Consider the following 20,245-nt stretch of genomic DNA (forward strand, 5'->3'; position numbering starts at 1 on the left):
TAAGATGTCATTAGAAACGGGGATTGTGCCGGAGGATTGGCGTATTGCTCATGTGGTTCCATCGTTTAAAAAGGGTTCTAGAAGTAAGCCTAGCAATTATAGACCTGTCAGTTTGACATCAGTGGTGGGTAAATTAATGGAAAGTATTCTTAGAGATAGTATTTATAATTATCTGGATAGACAGGATCTGATTAGGAGTAGCCAGCATGGATTTGTGCGTGGAAGGTCATGTTTGACAAACCTTATTGAATTTTTTGAAGAAGTTATGAGGAATGTTGACAAGGGTAAGGCAGTGGATGTAGTCTATATGGACTTCAGCAAGGCCTTTGACGAAGTTCCACATGGAAGGTTAGTTAAGAAGGTTCAGTCGTTGGGTATTAATGCTGGAGTAATAAAATGGATTCAACAGTGGCTAGATGGAAGATACCAGGGAGTAGTGGTGGATAATTGTTTATCGGGATGGAAGCCAGTGACTAGTGGGGTGCCTCAGGGATCTGTTTTGGGCCCATTGTTGTTTGCAGTATACATATATGATCTGCATGATGGGGTGGTAAATTGGATTAGTAAGTATGCCGATGATACTAAGGTAGGAGGTGTTGTGGATAATGAGGTGGGTTTTCAAAGCTTGCAGGGAGATTTATGCCAGTTAGAAGAATGGGCTGAATGTTGGCAGATGGAGTTTAATGCTGAGAAGTGTGAGGTTCTACATTTTGGCAGGAATAATCCAAATAGAACATACAGGGTAAATGATAGGGCATTGAGGAATGCAGTAGAACAGAGAGATCTAGGAATAACAGTGCATAGTTCCCTGAAGGTGGAGTCTCATGTAGATAGGGTGGTGAAGAAGGCTTTTGGAACACTGGCCTTTATAAATCAGAGCATTGAGTACAGAAGTTGGGATGTAATGTTAAAATTGTACAAGGCATTGGTAAGGCCAAATTTGGAATATTGTGTGCAGTTCTGGTCACCGAATTATAGGAAAGATATCAATAAATTAGAGAGAGTGCAGAGATGATTTACTAGGATGTTACCTGGGTTTCAGCACTTAAGTTACAGAGAAAGGTTGAACAAGTTAGGTCTCTATTCATTGGAGCGTAGAAGGTTGAGGGGGGATTTGATCGAAGTATTTAAAATTTTGAGAGGGATAGATAGAGTTGATGTGAATAGGCTGTTTCCATTGAGAGTAGGGGAGATTCAAACGAGAGGACATGATTTGAGAGTTAGAGGGCAGAAGTTTAAGGGAAACACGAGGGGGTATTTCTTTACTCAGAGAGTGATAGCTGTGTGGAATGAGCTTCCTGTAGAAGTAGTAGAGGCCAGTTCAGTTGTGTCATTTAAGGTAAAATTGGATAGGTATATGGACAGGAAAGGAGTGGAGGGTTATGGGCTGAGTGCGGGTAGGTGGGACTAGGTGAGATTAAGAGTTCGGCATGGACTAGGAGGGCCGAGATGGCCTGTTTCCGTGCTGTGATTGTTATATGGTTATATGGTTATTCCCCACTCTGGCCTCCTTTTGTGTGCTGCACTGCATTTCTAGGATCTGGAGAATCTCTTGAGTTTAATGTCCAAAATACATTTAGGACTGCCCCAACATTTCATTTTAACATCCTATGATTTTCTAAATGGCCTCTGTAATTGAACCAGGTGAACCTTTCAACACAAACTTTCTCCTGCGATGTGCAACATCAAACATCATCTGTTCCATCACCTTTGGAAAATGATTTGATTACGAAGATAAACAATTTCTCTGGCTGATGGATACAGGTATGTCTCTTTACAGTGGATAAGAGTTACTGAAGTTAAGAGCGAACATATTTTCATCTGAGACTCAGGTGGTCAATGTGTCAGTGAAACTGAGAGATTCAGGATCAACATTAATTATTTATCAGCATGATGGTTAGAGTACATTTAATATTAACAAATGTAAATTTAAACAACATACATAAAATGCTGGAGGAACTCAGTAGATTGGACAGCATCTATGGAATTGAATAAAGAGTTGATGCTTTGGGCCAAGACCCTTCTTCAGGGCTGGAAAGGAAGGGGGACGCCGCCTGAATGAGAAGGTGTGGAGAAGAGAAGGAGGATAGCTGGAAAGTAATGGATGAAGCCCAATTAACCTACCAAATGCTACATCTTTGGACTGGAGTACCTGGAGAAAACCCACGAGGTCACAGGGAGAAAGTACAAACTCTTTACAAGCACTGGTGGGATTTGAACCTGGGACACCTCTACTGTAAAGTGTCGTGCTAACCACTAAGCTACCGCACCACCCAGTTTCTTCCCACCGTTCAAAGACATACCATTTAGTAGGTTAATTGGTCATTGTAAATTGTTCCATGATTAGGCGGGGGTTAACATAGAAACATAGAAAACCTACAGCACAATACAGGTCCTTTGGCCCGCAAAGCTGTGCTGAACATGTCCTACCTTAGAAATTACCTAGGGTTACCCATAGTCCTCTATTTTTCTAAGCTCCATGTACCTGTCCAGGAGTCTCTTAAAAAACCCTATCATATGTGCCTCAATCACCATCGTCAGCAGCCTATTCCACGCACTCATCACTCTCTGCCTAAAAAAACTTACCCGACATCTCCTCTGCACCTACGTTCAGGCACCTTAAAACTGCGCCCTCTCATGCCTGCCATTTTAGCCCTGGGAAAAAGCCTCTGACTATCCACATGATCAATGCCTTTCATCATCTTATACACCTCTATCAGGTCACTGCTCATCCTCCATCGGTCCAAGGAAAAAAGGCCGAGTTCACTCAACCTTTTCTCATAAGGCATGCTCCCCAATCCAGGCAACATCCTTGTAAATCTCCTCTGCACCCTCTATATAGTTTCTACATCCTTCCTGTAGTGAGGCGGCCAGAAATGAGCACAGTACTCCAAGTGGGGTCTGACCAAGGTTCTACATAGTTGGAACATTACTTCTCGGCTCCTAAACTCAACCCCATGATTGATGAAGGACAATGCACTGTATGCCATTTTAACCAGAGTGTCAACCTGCGCATTAGCTTTGAGTGTCCTATGGACTCAGACCCCAAGATCCCTCTGATCCTCCACACTGCCGTTTTGCCATTAATGCTATATTCTGCCATCATATTTAACCTATAAAAATGAACCACCTCACACACATCTGGGTTGAACTCCATATGCCACTTCTCAGCCTAGTTTTGCTTCTTATCAATGTTCCGCAGTAACCTCTGACAGCCCTCCACACTATCCACAACACCTCCAACCTTTGTGTCATCAGCAAATTTACTAACCCATTTCTCCACTTCCTCAACCAGGTCACTTATAAAAACCGTGAAGAGTAGGGGTCCCAGAGACACACCACTGGTGACCGACCTCCATTCAGAACATGACCTGTCTAAAACCACTCTTTGCCTTCTGTGGGCAAGCCAGTTCTGGATCCACAAAGCAATGTCCCCTTGGATCCCATGCCTCCTTATTTTCTCAATAAGCCTTGAATGGGGTACCTTGTCAAATGCCTTGCTGAAATCCAAATACAAAACATCTACTGCTCTACCTTCATCAATGTGTTTAGTCACTTCCTCAAAAAATTCAATCAAGTTTGTAAGGCATGATCTGCCTTTCACAAAGCCATACTGACTATTCCTAATCATATTATGCCTCTCCAAATGTTCATAAATTCTGCCTCTCAGGATCTTCTCCATCAACTTACCAACTACTGAATTAAGACTCACTGGTCTATAATTTCCTGGACTATCTCTACTCCCTTTCTTGAATAAAGGAACAACATCCGCAACCCTCCAATCTTCCAGAACCTCTCCCATCTGCATTGATGATGCAAAGATCATTGCCACAAGCTCAGCAATCTCCTCCCTCGACTCCCACAGTAGTCTGGAGTACATCTCATCCGATCCTGGTGACTTATCCAACTTGATGCTTTCCAAATGATCCAACACATCCTCTCTTAATATCTACATGCTCAAGCCTTTCAGTCTGCTGTAAGTCATCCCTACAATTGCCAAGATCCTTTTCCATAGTGAATATTGAAGCAAAGTACTCATTAAATACCTCTGCTATCTCCTCCGGTTCCATACACACTTTTCTACTGTCACACTTGATTGGTCCTATTCTCTCATGTCTTATCCTCTTGCTCTTCACATACTTGTAGAATGCCTCAGGGTTTTCCTTAATCCTGTCCTCTGAGGCCTTCTCATGGCCTCTTCTGACTCTCCTAATTTCTTTCTTAAGCTTGTTAGCCTTATAATTTTCTAGATCTCTATCATTACCTGATTTTTGAACCTTTTGTAAGCTCTTTTTTTCTTCTTGACTAGATTTACAACAGACTTTGTACACCATGTTTCCTGTTCCCTACCATACTTTCTCTGTCTCATTGGCATGTACTTATGCAGAACTCCACGCAAATATCGCCTAAACATTTGCCGCATTTCTGCCATACATTTCCCTGAGAGCATCTGTTCCTAATTTATGCTTCCAACTTTTTGCCTGATAGCCTCATATTTCCCCTTACTTCAATTAAACGCCTTCCTAACTTGTCTGTTCCTATCCCTCTCCAATGCTATGGTAAAGGAGATAGAATTATGATCACTATCTCCAAAATGCTCTCCCACTGGAAGATTTAACACCTGATCAGATTCATTTCCCAATACCAAATCAAGTACAGTCTCTCCTCTTGTAGGCTTATCTACATACTGTGTCAAGAAACCTTCTTGAACACATCTAACAAACTCCACCCCAACTAAACCCCTTGCTCTAGGGAGATGCCAATTGATATTTGGGAAACTAAAATCTCCCACCACAACAACCCTGTTATTATTACACCTTTCCAGAATCTGTCTCCCTATCTGCTCCTCGATGTCCCTGTTACTATTGGGTGGTCTATAAAAAACACCCAGAAGAGTTATTGACCCCTTCCTGTTCCTAACTTCCACCCACAGAGACTCCGTAGACAATCCCGCCATGACTTCCTCCTTTTCTGCAGCCGTGACACTATCTCTGATCAACAATGCCACGCCCCCACCTCTTTTGCCTCCCTCCATGTCCTTTCTGAAACAGCTAAGCCTGGCACTTGAAGTAAACATTCCTGCCCCTGAGCCATCCAAGTCTCTGTAATGGCCACAACATCATAGTTAAGTTGGGCATTGCCAGGCTCTGTGGCTCAAAGGGCTAGAAGGGCCTATTCCACACTGCATTTCAAGAAGTAAGGTGCATCGAAACGGCAGGGCCCAGGTCTGAGAGTGACAAACGACCTGAGGTTTGGATGATATAGGTACTGGGCCAGGTTGAAAAGGTCACGGTGTCAGGGCCGGAGATTGAAAAGGTCAGGGTGTCGGGGCTGGAGGCGAGGGACAGGCTGGTTCAGCTCGCTGTTCCACAAGGTTTACCCATCTCTGTGCTGAATTGAGGCTGAAATGGGCTCCTGTATCGGCTGCTGTGATGACTGGCTTTGTGGCTGTGGACTCACTTTCACAAACTTCAATTCTGAATTTTACTTGCTTACTTTTATTGTTTGCACCATTTATTTTTTTCCTGCACTTTGGGTGTTTGACAGCCTTTTTTGATATGGGTTCATTCAGGTTTAGTTGTTTTGTGGCTGCCTGTAAGGAAATGAATCTCAAGGTTGTATATAGTAGACATACTTTGATAATAAATGTACTTTGAACTTTAGCATAACAAATATCCAGAACTCCACCAGCTTTCTCACACTCATATTTTGAGGCTACTCCTCACTAGTATATACAGTCTTCCCACAGTATGTCATCATACACAACCCTGAGATTCATTTTCTTGTGGGGATACTCAATAAATCCATAATAGAATAATAATAACCATAACAGAATCACATCAAATTGGGCATTCGGCCAGAGTACAGAAGACAACAAACTGTTCAAATACAAACAGAAAGAAATAATAATGATAAATAAATAAACAATAAATATTGGGAGCATGAGATGGAGAGTCCTTGAAAATGAGTCCATAGGTCATGGGTACATTTCAATGATGGGGCAAGTTGAGTGACCCATAGCCACAGCCACGTGTTCTTCTTGGGACCTATCACTTCCCTCTTCCTCCCTTCCCTTTCTTCCATGGTCTTCTATCAGATTCCCCCTTCTCCAGCCCTTTATCCCTTTCACCAATCTACTTCCCAGCTCTTTACTTCACCCTCCCCCCACCTCCTCACTCTGATTTCTCATCTTTCTTTCCAGTCCTGATGAAGGGTCTTGGTCCGAAATGTCAACTGTTTATACATATGTGCAGCCTGGCCTGCTGAGTTCCTCCAGCATTTTGTGTGTGTTGCTTTGAGTGAAGTTGTCTCCTTTGTTTCAAGAACCTGCTGGGTGAGGGGTAGTAACTGTTCCTGAATCTGATGGTGTGTGTCCCGAGGCTCCAGTACCTTCTTCCTGATGGCAGCAGCGAGAAGAGAGCATGTCCTGGGGAGGGTGGTGGTGTCCCTGATGATGGATGCCGCTTGCCTGTGGTAATGTTTCATGTAGGTGTGTTCAATGGTGGGGAGGGCTTTACCTGTGATGGACCGGGCTGTGTTCTGTATCTTATTGTGGTTTTTGTTGCAGTACATCAGAGCCGGGGTAACAATTATTAACCCAACTATTGAGTACATCTACATGAAATGCTGTTGTAGGAAAGCAGCATCCATCATCAGAGATCCCCACCACCCAGGACACGATCTCTTCTCACTGCTGCCATCAGGTAGAAGGTACAAGAGACTCAGGACTTGCACCACCAGGTTCAAGAACAGTTACTATCCCTCAATCATCAAGTTCTTGAATAAAAGGGGATAACTGCACTCATTTGCCCCATCATCAGGATGTTCTCACAATCAACAATCTCACATTAAGGACTCTTTATCTCATAATCCCATTTTCTCATTAGTTATTGCTATTTATTTATATTTGCATTTGCACAGTTTGTTTTCTTCTGCACTCTGGTTGATCTTTCATTGATCCCGTTATAGTTACTATCCTGTAGATTTGCTGACTATCCCCACAGGAAAACGAGTCTCAGGTTGTGTAAGGTGACATATATCAGCTTTGATAATAAATTTTACTTTGAACTTTCAATTATAAAAAGGAGCTTAAATCAGACGTAATGCACATAATCAATATATTCTGCCGATGACCGGAGGAATTCTCAGCAGCTTGGGTCTGGTTTACCAAACTTTTACCTTTCAAAGAAGGTGATTCGGAATTATCAGCCTTTGAAGGTCATTTCAATTCTCGATAGTTTTATTTGTTGAGAACATAACTCACGCCCACTGACATAAAGCATTGGTAAGAACTCCAAAGGGCGGTCCGTAATGAGACTGACACAAATGTATAAAAGTCGTCAGCAGGTGTGAATTTCAATCGGGACTTCAATTGCCCTTAATTTAAGGGTAGTTTACTGTTTGAATCTGGTGGAAGTGGTACAACTGTGAATTTTGAGATACAGCCTCTCTTGCTTCTTTTCCAGAATCTGCGTACTCTGTCACCATGAGTTTTGGGGAACCGCTGACAACTTTGTTGGTTGTTTTATTGAGCGTCCTACTTCTGGTGAGATTCTTTCAAAACAACCAGCGGCAGAAAGGCAGGCTTCCCCCGGGTCCTCCTGCCCTCCCGATCGTCGGCAACCTGTTCCAACTGGATTTCAAAGCACCCCACAAATCCCTCATCAAGGTAGGGACAACGTCTGTATTATTTAAATTACACACAGAGATAAATTTGTAAAAAAATACTTCCCCCACTTGAGGCAGCTTTCTTTGACGAAATCGCCGAAGCAGCCATGCTAAAGTTGCGTAAGGGCTGATTTTTTTCCTGTAAATCATGGTATCAAATTACTAGAACCTCGCTATTATCCCTCTTTTGCAACCATTTATTAATATTTTGTAAGAGTAATTTTCCACTGCAATGCTTCCGCAAACCAACAAATTTCGTGGCATTATGTCCGGGATGATCCACCTGATCCTGATTCTGAAATCACAACGTTCACAACTGCTGGGGACCGTTTACTGGCAGGATTCCTGTTCTCTTCTCATTACTGACAGTAGGTCCGAAAAGACAGCCGGAATGTATTAGGAAGTTTCTTCCCCCTCCGCCATCAGATTTCCGAACGGTTCCTCACTATCAGCTGTCTTTCTGCACTATTGATTTATTTATTTAGATATTTTAGTGTAATATCGCGACGAGTATTCGTTCCATGATGACAGACGAGAAAAGCTCCTTTAACCCAACAGTCGTTTCTATTGAGAAAAAAACACCGAGTGGGCGCTATGACCCGGGCAGAAAACCTCCTCAGTCATATACAAACGGGGGAGGTAATTATTACACACCCCGGTTACAGTCAGTGTGACCCCCTACCGTAATGCCATGAAAGCATTTTGAAACAAGAACAATAAATGGTAACACATACAACACGCTGGAGGAACTCAGCAGGTCGAGCAGCATCCGTGGAAACGAGCAGTCAACATTTCCTTCATCAGGGCTGAAGAGGGAGGGAGCAGGGGTCCTATAAAGAAGGTGGGGGAGGGTGGGAAGGAGAAGGCTGGTAGGTGCCAGGTGAAAAACCAATCAGAGGAAAGATCAAGGGGTGGGGGAGGGGATAGGCAGGAAAGGTGAAGAAGGAATGTAACATCAGTCCCTGTATTATGTGTGGAGATGGGAGAGGTGCCTCCACATTTAAGACGAGTTAAGTTGGGCCTGCAGTATTGGGCAAAACTAAATGGCTTCAATCACAGCTGTCCATCAAAATGTCTTTTACAGGAGATGTTGGAGTGCCAAAGTAAAATTAAAAGATATCCATTTTTAGATTTGGTTAATATCTGGGCTGTGAAATTGAAACTGATATAGCTGACCAAATTTGCTTGCCACCTGTTCCTTTTTGGCTTTTGCCAGAACCTATTCCTCCTTTTTGAGCTTCAAGGAAGCAGACCAATTTCAACAGCGATCGAAAATGAATATTTAAATAATAACTGGGGATCTTATCTGAAGATTTTTACAGATGACTCTGTGGACCCAGAGAGCAGTACGGGAGGATTTGGGATGTACGTGTCCCAACTTGGAGTTGAGATTGGTCACCGGGTTTCAGATGGTGTTTCTGTCTTTGCAACAGAATTATTAGCAATCCTCTGAGCCTTATGGTGGATAGAAGACTCTCGACCGTGCAGGGTCATCATCTGTTCGGATTCTGCTGCTGCCTTAGAGGCCAAAAAAGGGAATAAATCAAAAGCTCATCCTGACATAGTTATTGAGATTCTCTCAGATTTGTTTACAGTAGGGAAGTTGGGTTGTGAAGTTAGATTTACATGGATACCTGGGCATGCTGAGATGGAGGGAAATGAAATTGTGGATGGCATTGCAAAGTCTTCCTTACAGAGTGGGCAAGTAGGAATTAGAATACCCTTAGGAAGAGCAGAATTGAGAAGTAAGATTTTAAAAAAGGTATAGAAAAGCAATGGGAGGAGGATTGGAAAAATGAATGAAAGAGAAGGCATTTCTTTTCTAGTCACTCACTAGTTAAAAAGGTCTCAGACTGGTACTTTTTAAATCGTAAAGATATTGTGAAATTAACAAGACTTGGGTTGGGGCATTGTGAGCTAAACTATTACTTAAAGATAATAGGAAGACATCCTACTGGATTATGTGACTGTGGTAGTCCAGAGACAGTTCAGCATGTTTTGCTGAGTTGTAATCGATATCAAATTGAGAGAAGCATATTGTTCAAGAGGCTGCCTGACTTAAATTCAGATTCAGATTCAGTTTATTGTCATTTAAAAACCACAAATGCAATGCAGTTAAAAAAAAGATAACGTTCCCCCAGAATGATATCAACAAAGCACATGACAAAATAGACTACACCAGGAAATCCACATAACATTTTGCAATCCCCAATCCAGAGTCCGGAGAGGCTGCTGCGTATTAATATCGCGCTACCATCTTAGCGTGTTCCCCAGAAAGGAGCTCCAAATCCACCAGGCAAACAAGACCAAAAACTAAAGCTACAAGACCTGCACAAAACCACATAGTTACAACAGTGCAAACAATACCATTATTTGATTAAAAAAACAGACCATGGGGACAGTAAAAATAGTCCAAAGATGTTAAAAGACTAAGTTCGAAAGAAACCACCACACAATTTCCACAAGTCCTCAGGGTCCCGATAGACTCAATGTATTTTTCTGTTAAATCTTTGGCCACCAAGAAAACCACCATCTGCTTGAAAAGTTTATTATTCTGTTTCTATGTGTGACTAGTGTATACTCAAGAATTTGAGTTTCTTGAAACCCTGTAACTAATTATACACCCTGCGGAGGGCAGTAATACATCTAGATGTGTCAAAATTGCCGGAAATAGAAGAAGAAGAAGGAATGTAAGGGGAAAGCACTATGCATAGTAGAAGAATGCAGAATAATGAGAGAGGTGATAGGCACCTGGAGGAGGCAGCAGAGTGAAACTGGGATGGGGGAAGGGAGCGGGAGGGAATTACCAGAAGTTGGAGAATTTGATGATCATACCAAGGGGCTGGAGACTACCCAGACTGTATATGAGGTGTTGATCCTTCAACCTGAGTTTGGCCTCATCATGGCAGTAGAGGAGGCCATGTATGGACATATCCGAATGGGAACGTGAAGCAGAGTTGAAGTGGGTGGCAACCGGGAGATCCTGTCTGTTGTGGCAGGCGGAGTGGAGGTGCTCGACGAAGCGGTCCCCCAATCTGCGTCGGGTCTCGCCAATGTAGAGGAGGCTGCACCGGGAGCACTAGATGCAATAGGTGACCCCAACAGACTCACAAGGGAAGTGTTGCCTCACCTGGAAGGACTGTTTTGGGTCCTGAATGAGAGGAGGTATAGGGACAGGTGTAGCAATTACACTTGTAGAGATAAGTACCAGGTGGGAGATCTGTGGGGAGGGACGTGTGGACCAGGCAGTTGCGGAGGGAACAATCCCTGCGAAAAGCAGAGGAGTAGAAAGGGAAAGATGTGCTTAGTGGTGGGGTCCTGTTGAAGGTGGCGGAAGTTGCGGAGGATAATATGCTGGATCCGGAGGCTGGTGAGGTGGTAGATGAGTACAAGGGGAACTTGGTCCCTGTTGTGGTGAAGGGAGGATGGAGTGAGGGCCGAAGTGCAGGAAATGGAGGAGATGTGGGTGAGGGCATCATTGATGACAGCAGAAGACTGCTCGTTTCCACGGATGTTGTCCGACCTGCTGAGTTCCTCCAGCGTGTTGTACGTGTTGCTTTGACCACAGCATCTACAGTGTACTTTATGTTAACAATAAATGGCGCTGGCCACTAGGAAAGCCTGGGCAGGCTGTCGACCAAGTCCGCCCACCCCACCCTACCATCTATATATATAATATATATCTAATATATGTTATTTATTGATTGATATAAATGAAGTGTGGAATAGGCCACCATGGCCCTTTGAGCCATGCTGTCCAGCAATCCCCCAACTTAACGCTAGCCTAATCATAGGATAATTAACCCACCAACTGGTACGTCTTTGGATTGTGGGATGAAACTGGAGCACCCAGAGGAAACCGACATGGTCACAGGGAGAACGCACAAACTCGTTACAGGCAGAGCAGCAGGAATTGAGCACAGATCACCTGTACTGTAGATCATTGCTCTGACCACTCTGCTACCCGATAGATTCAACATTAAATATAGTATTTATATATAACCTATATTATTATAATAATATATTTATCTCTTTCTGTAACTTACAGTAATTTTAATGTACTAGACTACAGTCGTCAAACAACAAATTTCATGACATGTCAGTGATAATAAACCTGTTTTTGAGGTGCAGAAGACTTCAAAGTTCAAAGTCCAGGTTTCGTGTCCATGGACTCGCTTTTGTTCTGAGTGCTGTTTGCTTGCTTTTGTTGGTTGCACAACTTGATTTTCTTTTTCCTCTCCGCATGTGTTTGTTGGATTTTTGAAAGTGAGTTCTTTTTGGAGTTCTTTCTTTGTGGCTGCCTGTATAATGTCTACATACTTTGATAAAAGTACTTCGAACTTTGGAAACCCCAATGAATTTCTAGCCCATTGCTTCAACCACTTGAATAAAGGAGCAAAGTTTCCATACACAGGGTGGTGAGTGAAGGGAACAATCTGCCAGAGGAAATGGTTGAAGCAAGTACAATTCGAGATTTGGATAGATACATGGAGTGTTGGAGCTTGTATCAAATGCAGGAAATTGAGACCATCAGGGTGGGCACCATGGATGGATGCCCACAAAATGGGCTGAAAGGCCTCTGCACTATATTGTTCTATGATTTTTATACTTATTGTTAGCCTAGCTTGTGTTTCCCCCAGACATTGCGGCTACAACACTCCGGCCAGACATAGTCCTGTGGTCAACAACAGGCAAGCTGGCATATGTTGTGGAATTGACAGTACCATGGGAAGATGGTGTTGAAGAAGTTTATGAGAGGAAAAAGACCAAGTACTCTTAACTGGCAACTGAAGCTGCTCAGAACGGCTGGAAGACCAAGATTGTCCCTGTAGAAGTGGGATGCAAGGGATTCGTTGCTACATTTATGACCAGTCTATTGAAGAAGATGGGGGTGAGGGGTGTCTCCCTCCAACAAGCAATCAAGTCCTTGTCAAATGCAGCAGAAGAAAGCAGCAATTGGATTTGGATTAAAAGGAAAGACAACAACTGGGCTGCAAGATGAAGACAGGAGGGTACGGAACTGAGGGGGATGTATCTGGGACGCCAGGTGGCACCGTTGAGCCTTCTGGAGACGTCGTGGGCTTATCAATGAAACGTCAAAGAAGGAGGGTGCCCACCTGATGACCCCGATGATGTAGCTACCCTCCTCATCATCACTCCAAGCCTACTGCCAACATCGAGAGTGCCAACTTTATCATTGGGATTGAAACATCAAGTCGTAGTAGCTCTACTAATCTACTGTGCCCATCAGGAAGTAATCAAGACTTGTGTTCAGATGTTCAGGTTATAAACTCTGGAACTGACCATCAGTACGAGGTTTTATTATTACTGATGTACGCTGTGAAATTTGTTGTGGCATCAGTACAGTGCAAGGAATAAAAATTGCTCACTCATTTGATATGTGTCATGTCGTAGGACATGCACGAACATGGACTTCTCCATGACCATGATTGTTGTTGGCAGAGTTTTCTACAGAAGTTGTTTCATTGCCTTCTTCCGGGCAGTTTCTTTACAAGACAGTGATTCCCTCCCACCCACCACCCCAGCCATTATCAATACTCTTCAGAGATTGCCTGCCTGGTGTCACATAACCAGAGCTTGTGATGTGCACCAGCTGCTCATATGACCATCACTTGCTCACATGGCTTCATTTGACCCTGATCCAGGGGTTGGGGGGGGTGGTGGCCAAGTAGGAGCTACAGTTTACCCAAGGGTAACCTGCATGCTAGCGGTTGGAAGGAGAGCCTTACACCTCTTTTGGTAGAGACATATCTGCACACCGCCACCCAAAAATTACTGTTGGTTACAATAAAAAATAGTGGCAAAGAGGAATAATGAGGTGGTTCTTAGACAGTACAGAAATCTGATGGATTCCTGAGTCATTGAGGGTTGAACTTCAGGCTCTTGTACCTCATCCCTGATGGTGGTAATGAGAAGAGGGCATGTCCCAGATGGTGAGGGTCCTTAATGATAGACACCACTTTCTTGAGGTATTAATTTTGTCCTCCAAGGTGGGAAGGCTGGTGCCCATTATGATAGTTATGAGAAGACGGTATGTCCAGTATTGTGAGGGTCCTTAATGATGGATGCTGCCTTCCTGAGATATCAATTTTTGAGGACGTTAATGTCTCCTCTGAGAAAGGCAGAACTTTAGTCATCAGTTCTAATAGTTCCAGTAGTTCAGTGGGTAGCTCTGCATCACTTTGAGATACAAGAGCTTGCAGATGCTTGTATCTAGAGGATCTCAGTGGGTCACAGAGTGTCTGCAGAGGGAACCAGACAGTGAACGTTTCAAATCAAGAGCCTTCATGTGGACTGTTCATTTCCTTCACAGATACTACCTGACCTATTGATTTCCTCCAGCATTTGTTCATTCTCTCCAAGAATGTGTGAGTTTCCTCAGTGTGCTCCATTTCCCTCCCACACACATTTCAAAGACGTATGGGTTAGTAAGTTGTGGACATGGTATGTTGGTGCCAGAAGCATGTTAACAGTTGTGATTTGCCCCCAGCACATCCTTGTACTGCGTTGGTCAGATTTCGTATGAATTTATTCAACACATGTACATCAAAACATTAAGTGAAATGCATCATTTACATTAACAATCATCACAATCTATGGATTTGTTGGAGACATCCCACGAGTGTCACCACACATTCACACACCAATTAGGGTTGGACATTGACACAAGCAACACATTTTGCTGTTTTGATGTTTCAATGTACAATACAGTGCAAAAGCTTTAGACACATACTGTACGTATGGCCAGGGTCCCTAAGACTTCTGCACAGTACTGTAGTGATTTTATGTATTGCACTGACACTGCTGCCGCAAAAAGAGAAGAAATTTCATGACATAGGTGAGTGATGATAGCCTGGTTCTGTTATGGGTCTCAGTTCTGGGCTGAGAGTGGGAAAGGGGGCAGGGAGAGGGGAGTCACAGTTGGGAATAGGTGAAGGAAGAGGGGATGGTGCGGGAAGCACCAGAGGAACATTCTATAATGATCAATAAACCAATTGTTTGGAATCAGATTACCTTGCCTGGGGTCTCAAGGTTGGATGCATCTGCACCCATGCCACCCTTCGCCCCTGGCACTCCTTCTCTGCCACCTGTCCCAGGGCACTCCACCCTCACCATTATCAACATCATTTACTCCTGCCAGATTTACAAACTCTCTCTCCACTCCTTGTTGACAAATACAGTATTGTGCTTAGGCCGCTTGGTCCCCTAAAGGAATATAGTATGGGTTTTATCTCCCCTCCAGCTAAATTCATTGACGAACATCGTATGGAGTACAAAATGTTAAAAAACAATATACATTCCTGTATCCCCACAGCTGAGTGAGCAGTATGGCCCCGTGTTCACCTTCTGGTTCAGCAGCTTCCCTGCGGTGGTGGTGTGTGGTGCCGAAGCGATGAGAGAGGCCCTGATTGACCACGGGTATGACTTCAGTGGCCGATATCTCTTACCCATCATCAAAAAAATCTCAGATGGCTATGGTGAGAGAATTTTTAATTTAACTCGAGTTTTTTTTTTGCTGCCTCCGCTCTCTTGAAATCAGAATATTCTTGTTATTTATGCATTTGGGGCTGTTAATGCTGCTGAAGGAGATGGCATGTGTTGGTCGTTCTTAGTCATAGTTTTAATTTATTATTTAAAAATAACAGTGTGGAACAGGGACTTCGGGGTCAAGGAGCTGCACTGCCCAGATACTGGGCTAATCACAGGATAATTGACAATAACCAAATAATAGTCTTAGAAATGTACAGCACAACACAGGCCTTTCGGCCCATCTCGTCTATACTGACACATTTAAACTGCCTATTCCCATGGACTTGCACCCGGATCAGTAACCCTTACCACACATATACCTATCCAAAGTTCTCTAAAATGTTAAAATTGAGTTCACACGCACCACTTGCGCTGGCAGCTCATTCCACACTCTTCTGACACTCTGAATAAAGAAGTTTCCTCTCATGTTCCCTTTAAACTTTTCACCTTTCACCCTTAAAAAATGACATGTAATTGTAGACCCACCCAATCTCAGGGGAAAAGCCCACTTGCATTTTTCTTCTATCTATATCCCTCATAATTTTATATATCTCTATTAAATCTCCTCTCAATCTTCTACATTTCAAAAAATAATGCCTAACCTATTGAACCTTTCCATATAGCTCAGGTCCTCCAGTTCTGGCAACAAGCTTGTAAATTTTCTCTAACTTGTTCAATCATAATTATATCTTTACTGTAGGTAGGTAACCAGAACTGTACGCAGTAGTCCATGTTAGGCCTCACTAACATCTTATTCAACTTGAACATAACATCCCATTTCCTGTACTCAATACTTTGATTTATAGAAGGTCAATGTGCCAAAAGCTTTCTTCTCAACCCTCTCGATACTTGCCACCATTTCAGATGAATTCTCAGCTCCCTCTGTTCTACTAACCTACTATTCCATATGTCTGCAGACTGTGGTAGAAAACCAGAGCACCTGGTGGAAACCCAAGCCATTTGAGAAGATAGCACTGAGTATCCCATATGCTGATGTTACTTCCGCGACGCTGCCTGAGAAGAGTGTTCCAGAACGTGACAATGAACATGGGTATCACGGTTGAGATACCTCTCTACCAAAGGAGGTGTAAGGGATGGGAGCCATGGGAGCAGGTGATGGATGGTCGTATGAGCAGCTGGTGCAGATTATAAATCCTGGTTATGCAACCACTGACACCAGGCAATCTCTGAAAAATATTGACGATGGCTGGGTTCACCAATCTTGTAAAGTCCCTGCCCAGAAGAAGGCAGTGACAACCAGTTCTGCAGAAAAATTTGCCAAGAGCAATTATGGTGAAGGGACCATGATTGCCTATATCATATAACATGTCACATAATGAAGATGTTGATGAAGGAATACTGATATACTGTATATCCAAGCATCTGTGCAATGAATGGAAGGACACTAGGGAACAGAGGGACCTCAGATTCAGATTCATCACGTGAACATTGAAACATACCGTGAAATGTGTAATTGGTGCTAACAGCCAATACACCCAAGGATGAGCTGGGGACAGCCTGCAACGATTTCTGACACTACTATAACATGCCCACAGTGTTCCGCAGAACAACAAAACTAGACACCATCAAAATGTGCCCTAGGAGTACTGTGTCCGGATGAAGGGTCTCAGCCCAAAATGTCCACTGTTTATTCCTTTCCTTAGATGCTGCCATGCTGCCTGACCTGCTGAGTTCCCTCAGCATTTTGTGTGTGTGTGTGTGTGTGTGTGTGTGTGTGTGTGTGTGTGTGTGTGTGTGTGTGTGTGTGTGTGTCTGGATTTCCAGTTTTGTAGATTCTCTCATGTCTAGGAATACAAGTGCATAGTTCATTGAAAGCTGCAGATGGACAAGGTAGTCAAAAAAGTTCAAAGTTAAATCGATTCTGGAGAAGATGATGCCAACCTGTAGTGACTGAGGTCTGTAAGAGAGGAAATCAAGGATCCTCTTGGTGGAGGTTCTTCTCAACATCTGACGGTATTAGTAATAGTTGAGTATCTACATGAAGTGCTGCACCAAACACAAAGATCAAAGTAAATTTATTATCAAAGTACATACATGTCACCATATACAACCTTCAAATTCATTTTCTTGTTGGCATGCTCAATAAAAAATCTATAGAATAATAACCATAACAGAACCAGCGAAAGACTGCACCAACTTGGGTGATCAACCAGAGTACAGAAGACAGCAATCTGTGCCAATTCAGAAATAAAGAAATTATGCAACAAATAAATAAGAAATAAATATTGTGAGCATGAAACGAAGATTGCTTGATAGTGAGTCCATTGGTTGCAGAAACATTTTAGTGATAGGGCAAGTGAAGTTGTTCCCCTTGGTACCAGAGCCTGATGTTTGAGAGATCATAACTACTCCTGAACCTGGTGGTGTGAGTCCTGAGGCTCACACACTGGCCTTCATCAGTCAGGTCAATGAGTATAGGAGTTGGGGTATTGTAATGGGCTGGGTTGATCAGAACCATAAGACCCAAACAATTTGAATGTCTAGGAAATAGGGTAATAAGCACACAAGCACAATGAAGTAACTTAAACCTTGTATATTATCATAAAATAGACAATAGACAATGAGGCATGGGAGCAGAATTGGATCATTTGGCTCAACAAGTCTGTTCCACCATTCCATCATGGCTGATTTATTATCCCTCTCAACTACATTCTCCTGCCTTCTCTCCATGGCCTTTGACTAATCAGCCTCCACTTTCAATATACCCAAGAACCTGGCATCCTCAGCCACCAGTGGCAACAAATTCCATAGATTCACCACTGGCTAAAGAAAATCCTTCTCATCTCAGTTTAAAATGGATGTCCCTCTATTCTGAGGCTTCATCTCTGGTCCTAGACTCTCCAACCATAGGAAACATCCTCTCCACATCCACACTGACTTGGCCCTTCAATATTCGACAGGTTTCAATGAGATTTCCCCTTCATTCTTCTAGGCAACTTGCTGAGTCAGCATGGATAAGATGGGCTTCCAATCTGTATAACCCTAGGATAATCCCAGGATTTAGAATGAGGAAATCAGCTCCAATTCATTCAGTGGAGTAGGATCACTTTACAAAACAAAACTATCACTGCACTAAAACCTTGATACAATCTCCATTCCCATTAACGATTCTAACAGGATCAGGATCAGGTTTAATCTCGCTGATGTACGCTGTGACATTTGCTTTTTTGTGACAGCAGGAGTCACAGTGCGGGCATTTATGAAACTGACCTTAAACTTACTCATGACATTTCCTCCAGTGACCCAGTTATACATTCTACCAAACTAGAGTCTATTTGATGAGGCAACTGTATCATATCTGAAACTCTCCTAGTATAGGTAACATCCTCTCCATGACAACACTGTCTAGGCCTTTCAATATTCGGTAGGTTTCAATGAGACTATAAGACAAAGGACCAGAATCAGGCCATTCAGCCCATCGAGTCTGCTCTGTTATTCCGTCATGACAGATTTATTATCCCTCTGAACCCTATTCTCTGCCTTTGGTGCCCTGACTAATCAAGAATGCATTATCTTCTGCTTTAGAACATAAGAATGTTTTTGACAAAAACAGGCCATTTGGCCCAACAAAGCTTGCCAAGTTCCTATTCACATAGTGTGCTGAAATAACTATCAAGTTTAGATTTGGAAGTCTCTGAGGTACGACTCTCAACTACTACTAGGTAGTTTGTTCCATGTGCCCAGAACTTGTTGTGTAAGTAAGTGCTTCATGATGTTAGTCTAAAATCTTCCTTTAACCAGTCTCCACAAATTACCCTGTGTCCTCATTGATGGATTCATTCTGAAGTGGCAGCTGGACTGCTGTCCACCTTACTTATACCCTGAAAGATAATGAACTTTCTGTCATGTCTCCTCTCATTCTATGTCTACTAAGACGAAAAAGATTTAATTCTTTCAATCTTTCTGAATAGCTCATACCCTGCAGATCTGGAATGAGTCTCGTCACCCTTCTCTGAACTATCTCCAGTGACTTTACGTCCCTGACAAAATACGGAGACCAAAATTGTATACAGCACTCAAGGTGCGGCCTCTCAAACACATTATACAACTTAAGGAGAACATCTCCAGATGCAAGCTCCACTGAGCGCAATTTATCGCCCAACAATCTATTAGCCTTCCTAATCGCTCCTGTGCATTGTCCAGATGTTGATCATGATGGGTCTACCAGGATGTCTAAAACCTCATACAATGCAGTTTTTAACTCAGGAACTGTCATTGTACATTTATATCTAGTATTTTTATTTCCTATATGTAATATTTTACATTAGTTACATTAAACTTCATCTGCTATTTATCTGCCCAGATCTGGATTTTGTTTAGTTCTAACTGTATCGATTCTGCTGCCTGATTGTTATCAGTCCATCTCCCTCATTTTATATCATTTGCAAACGTTATTAATTTATTTGTTATGTGTTTATCCAAATCATTAATGCAAATTAAATCAGCAGCAGCCCCCAAAACTGCACCCTGCTGACCCCCACTTTTAACATCTTCTAGATGTGAAAATGATCTTCTCACCTTAACTCATTGTTTTCTGTTTCACAGCCAATTCTGTGCCCATTCACACACCTTACCCTGAATCCCTACTTCTTGTAATTTGATTATTAACCTCTGGTGGGATACCTTGTCAAAAGCTTTCTAAAAGTCCAAATAAATTATACCTACCACTCTATTGTTATCAAAATTTGTAATTGTTTCCTCATAGAACTTCAGCATGTTAGTAAAACATGATTTCCCCTTTCTCAACCCATGTTGGTTGTCTGCTATCATGCCTGTTCTTATCAGCTACTTTTCCACCTCATTCTTTCCTAATGTTTCCATTACCTTACCTGGGATGCACAGTAAGTTTACTGGGGTCTATAGATTTATAGTTACTGGGGTCAGTATGGTCACCCTTCTTGTACACTGTTCAGTGTAAAACCATTTCCAGTCCTTAGGGATTTCATCAGTCTTCACCGACTTTTGAAAAATAAGTGTTAGGGATTTGTATATAAAATCACAGACC

At 42.8% G+C, this 20,245-nt stretch overlaps 1 protein-coding gene across 3 annotated transcripts in view; it reads left to right on the top strand.

The window, feature by feature from the left end:
• Positions 1–7,355: 7,355 nt before the first annotated feature.
• The window catches only part of LOC132402260 (cytochrome P450 2C42-like), a 54,192-nt gene continuing 41,302 nt past the window's right edge, over positions 7,356–20,245 (top strand). For all 3 annotated transcript variants that reach the window (XM_059985060.1, XM_059985059.1, XM_059985061.1), the window contains exons 1-2: positions 7,356–7,669; positions 15,005–15,167. In XM_059985060.1, the coding sequence (XP_059841043.1) occupies positions 7,487–7,669; positions 15,005–15,167 (346 nt within the window). In that variant the 5' untranslated portion in view covers positions 7,356–7,486. The remainder of the gene's footprint in view (positions 7,670–15,004; positions 15,168–20,245) is intronic.

The sequence above is a fragment of the Hypanus sabinus genome, chromosome 11 (genome assembly GCF_030144855.1).
Source record: "Hypanus sabinus isolate sHypSab1 chromosome 11, sHypSab1.hap1, whole genome shotgun sequence".
Taxonomy (NCBI): Eukaryota; Metazoa; Chordata; class Chondrichthyes; order Myliobatiformes; family Dasyatidae; genus Hypanus; species Hypanus sabinus.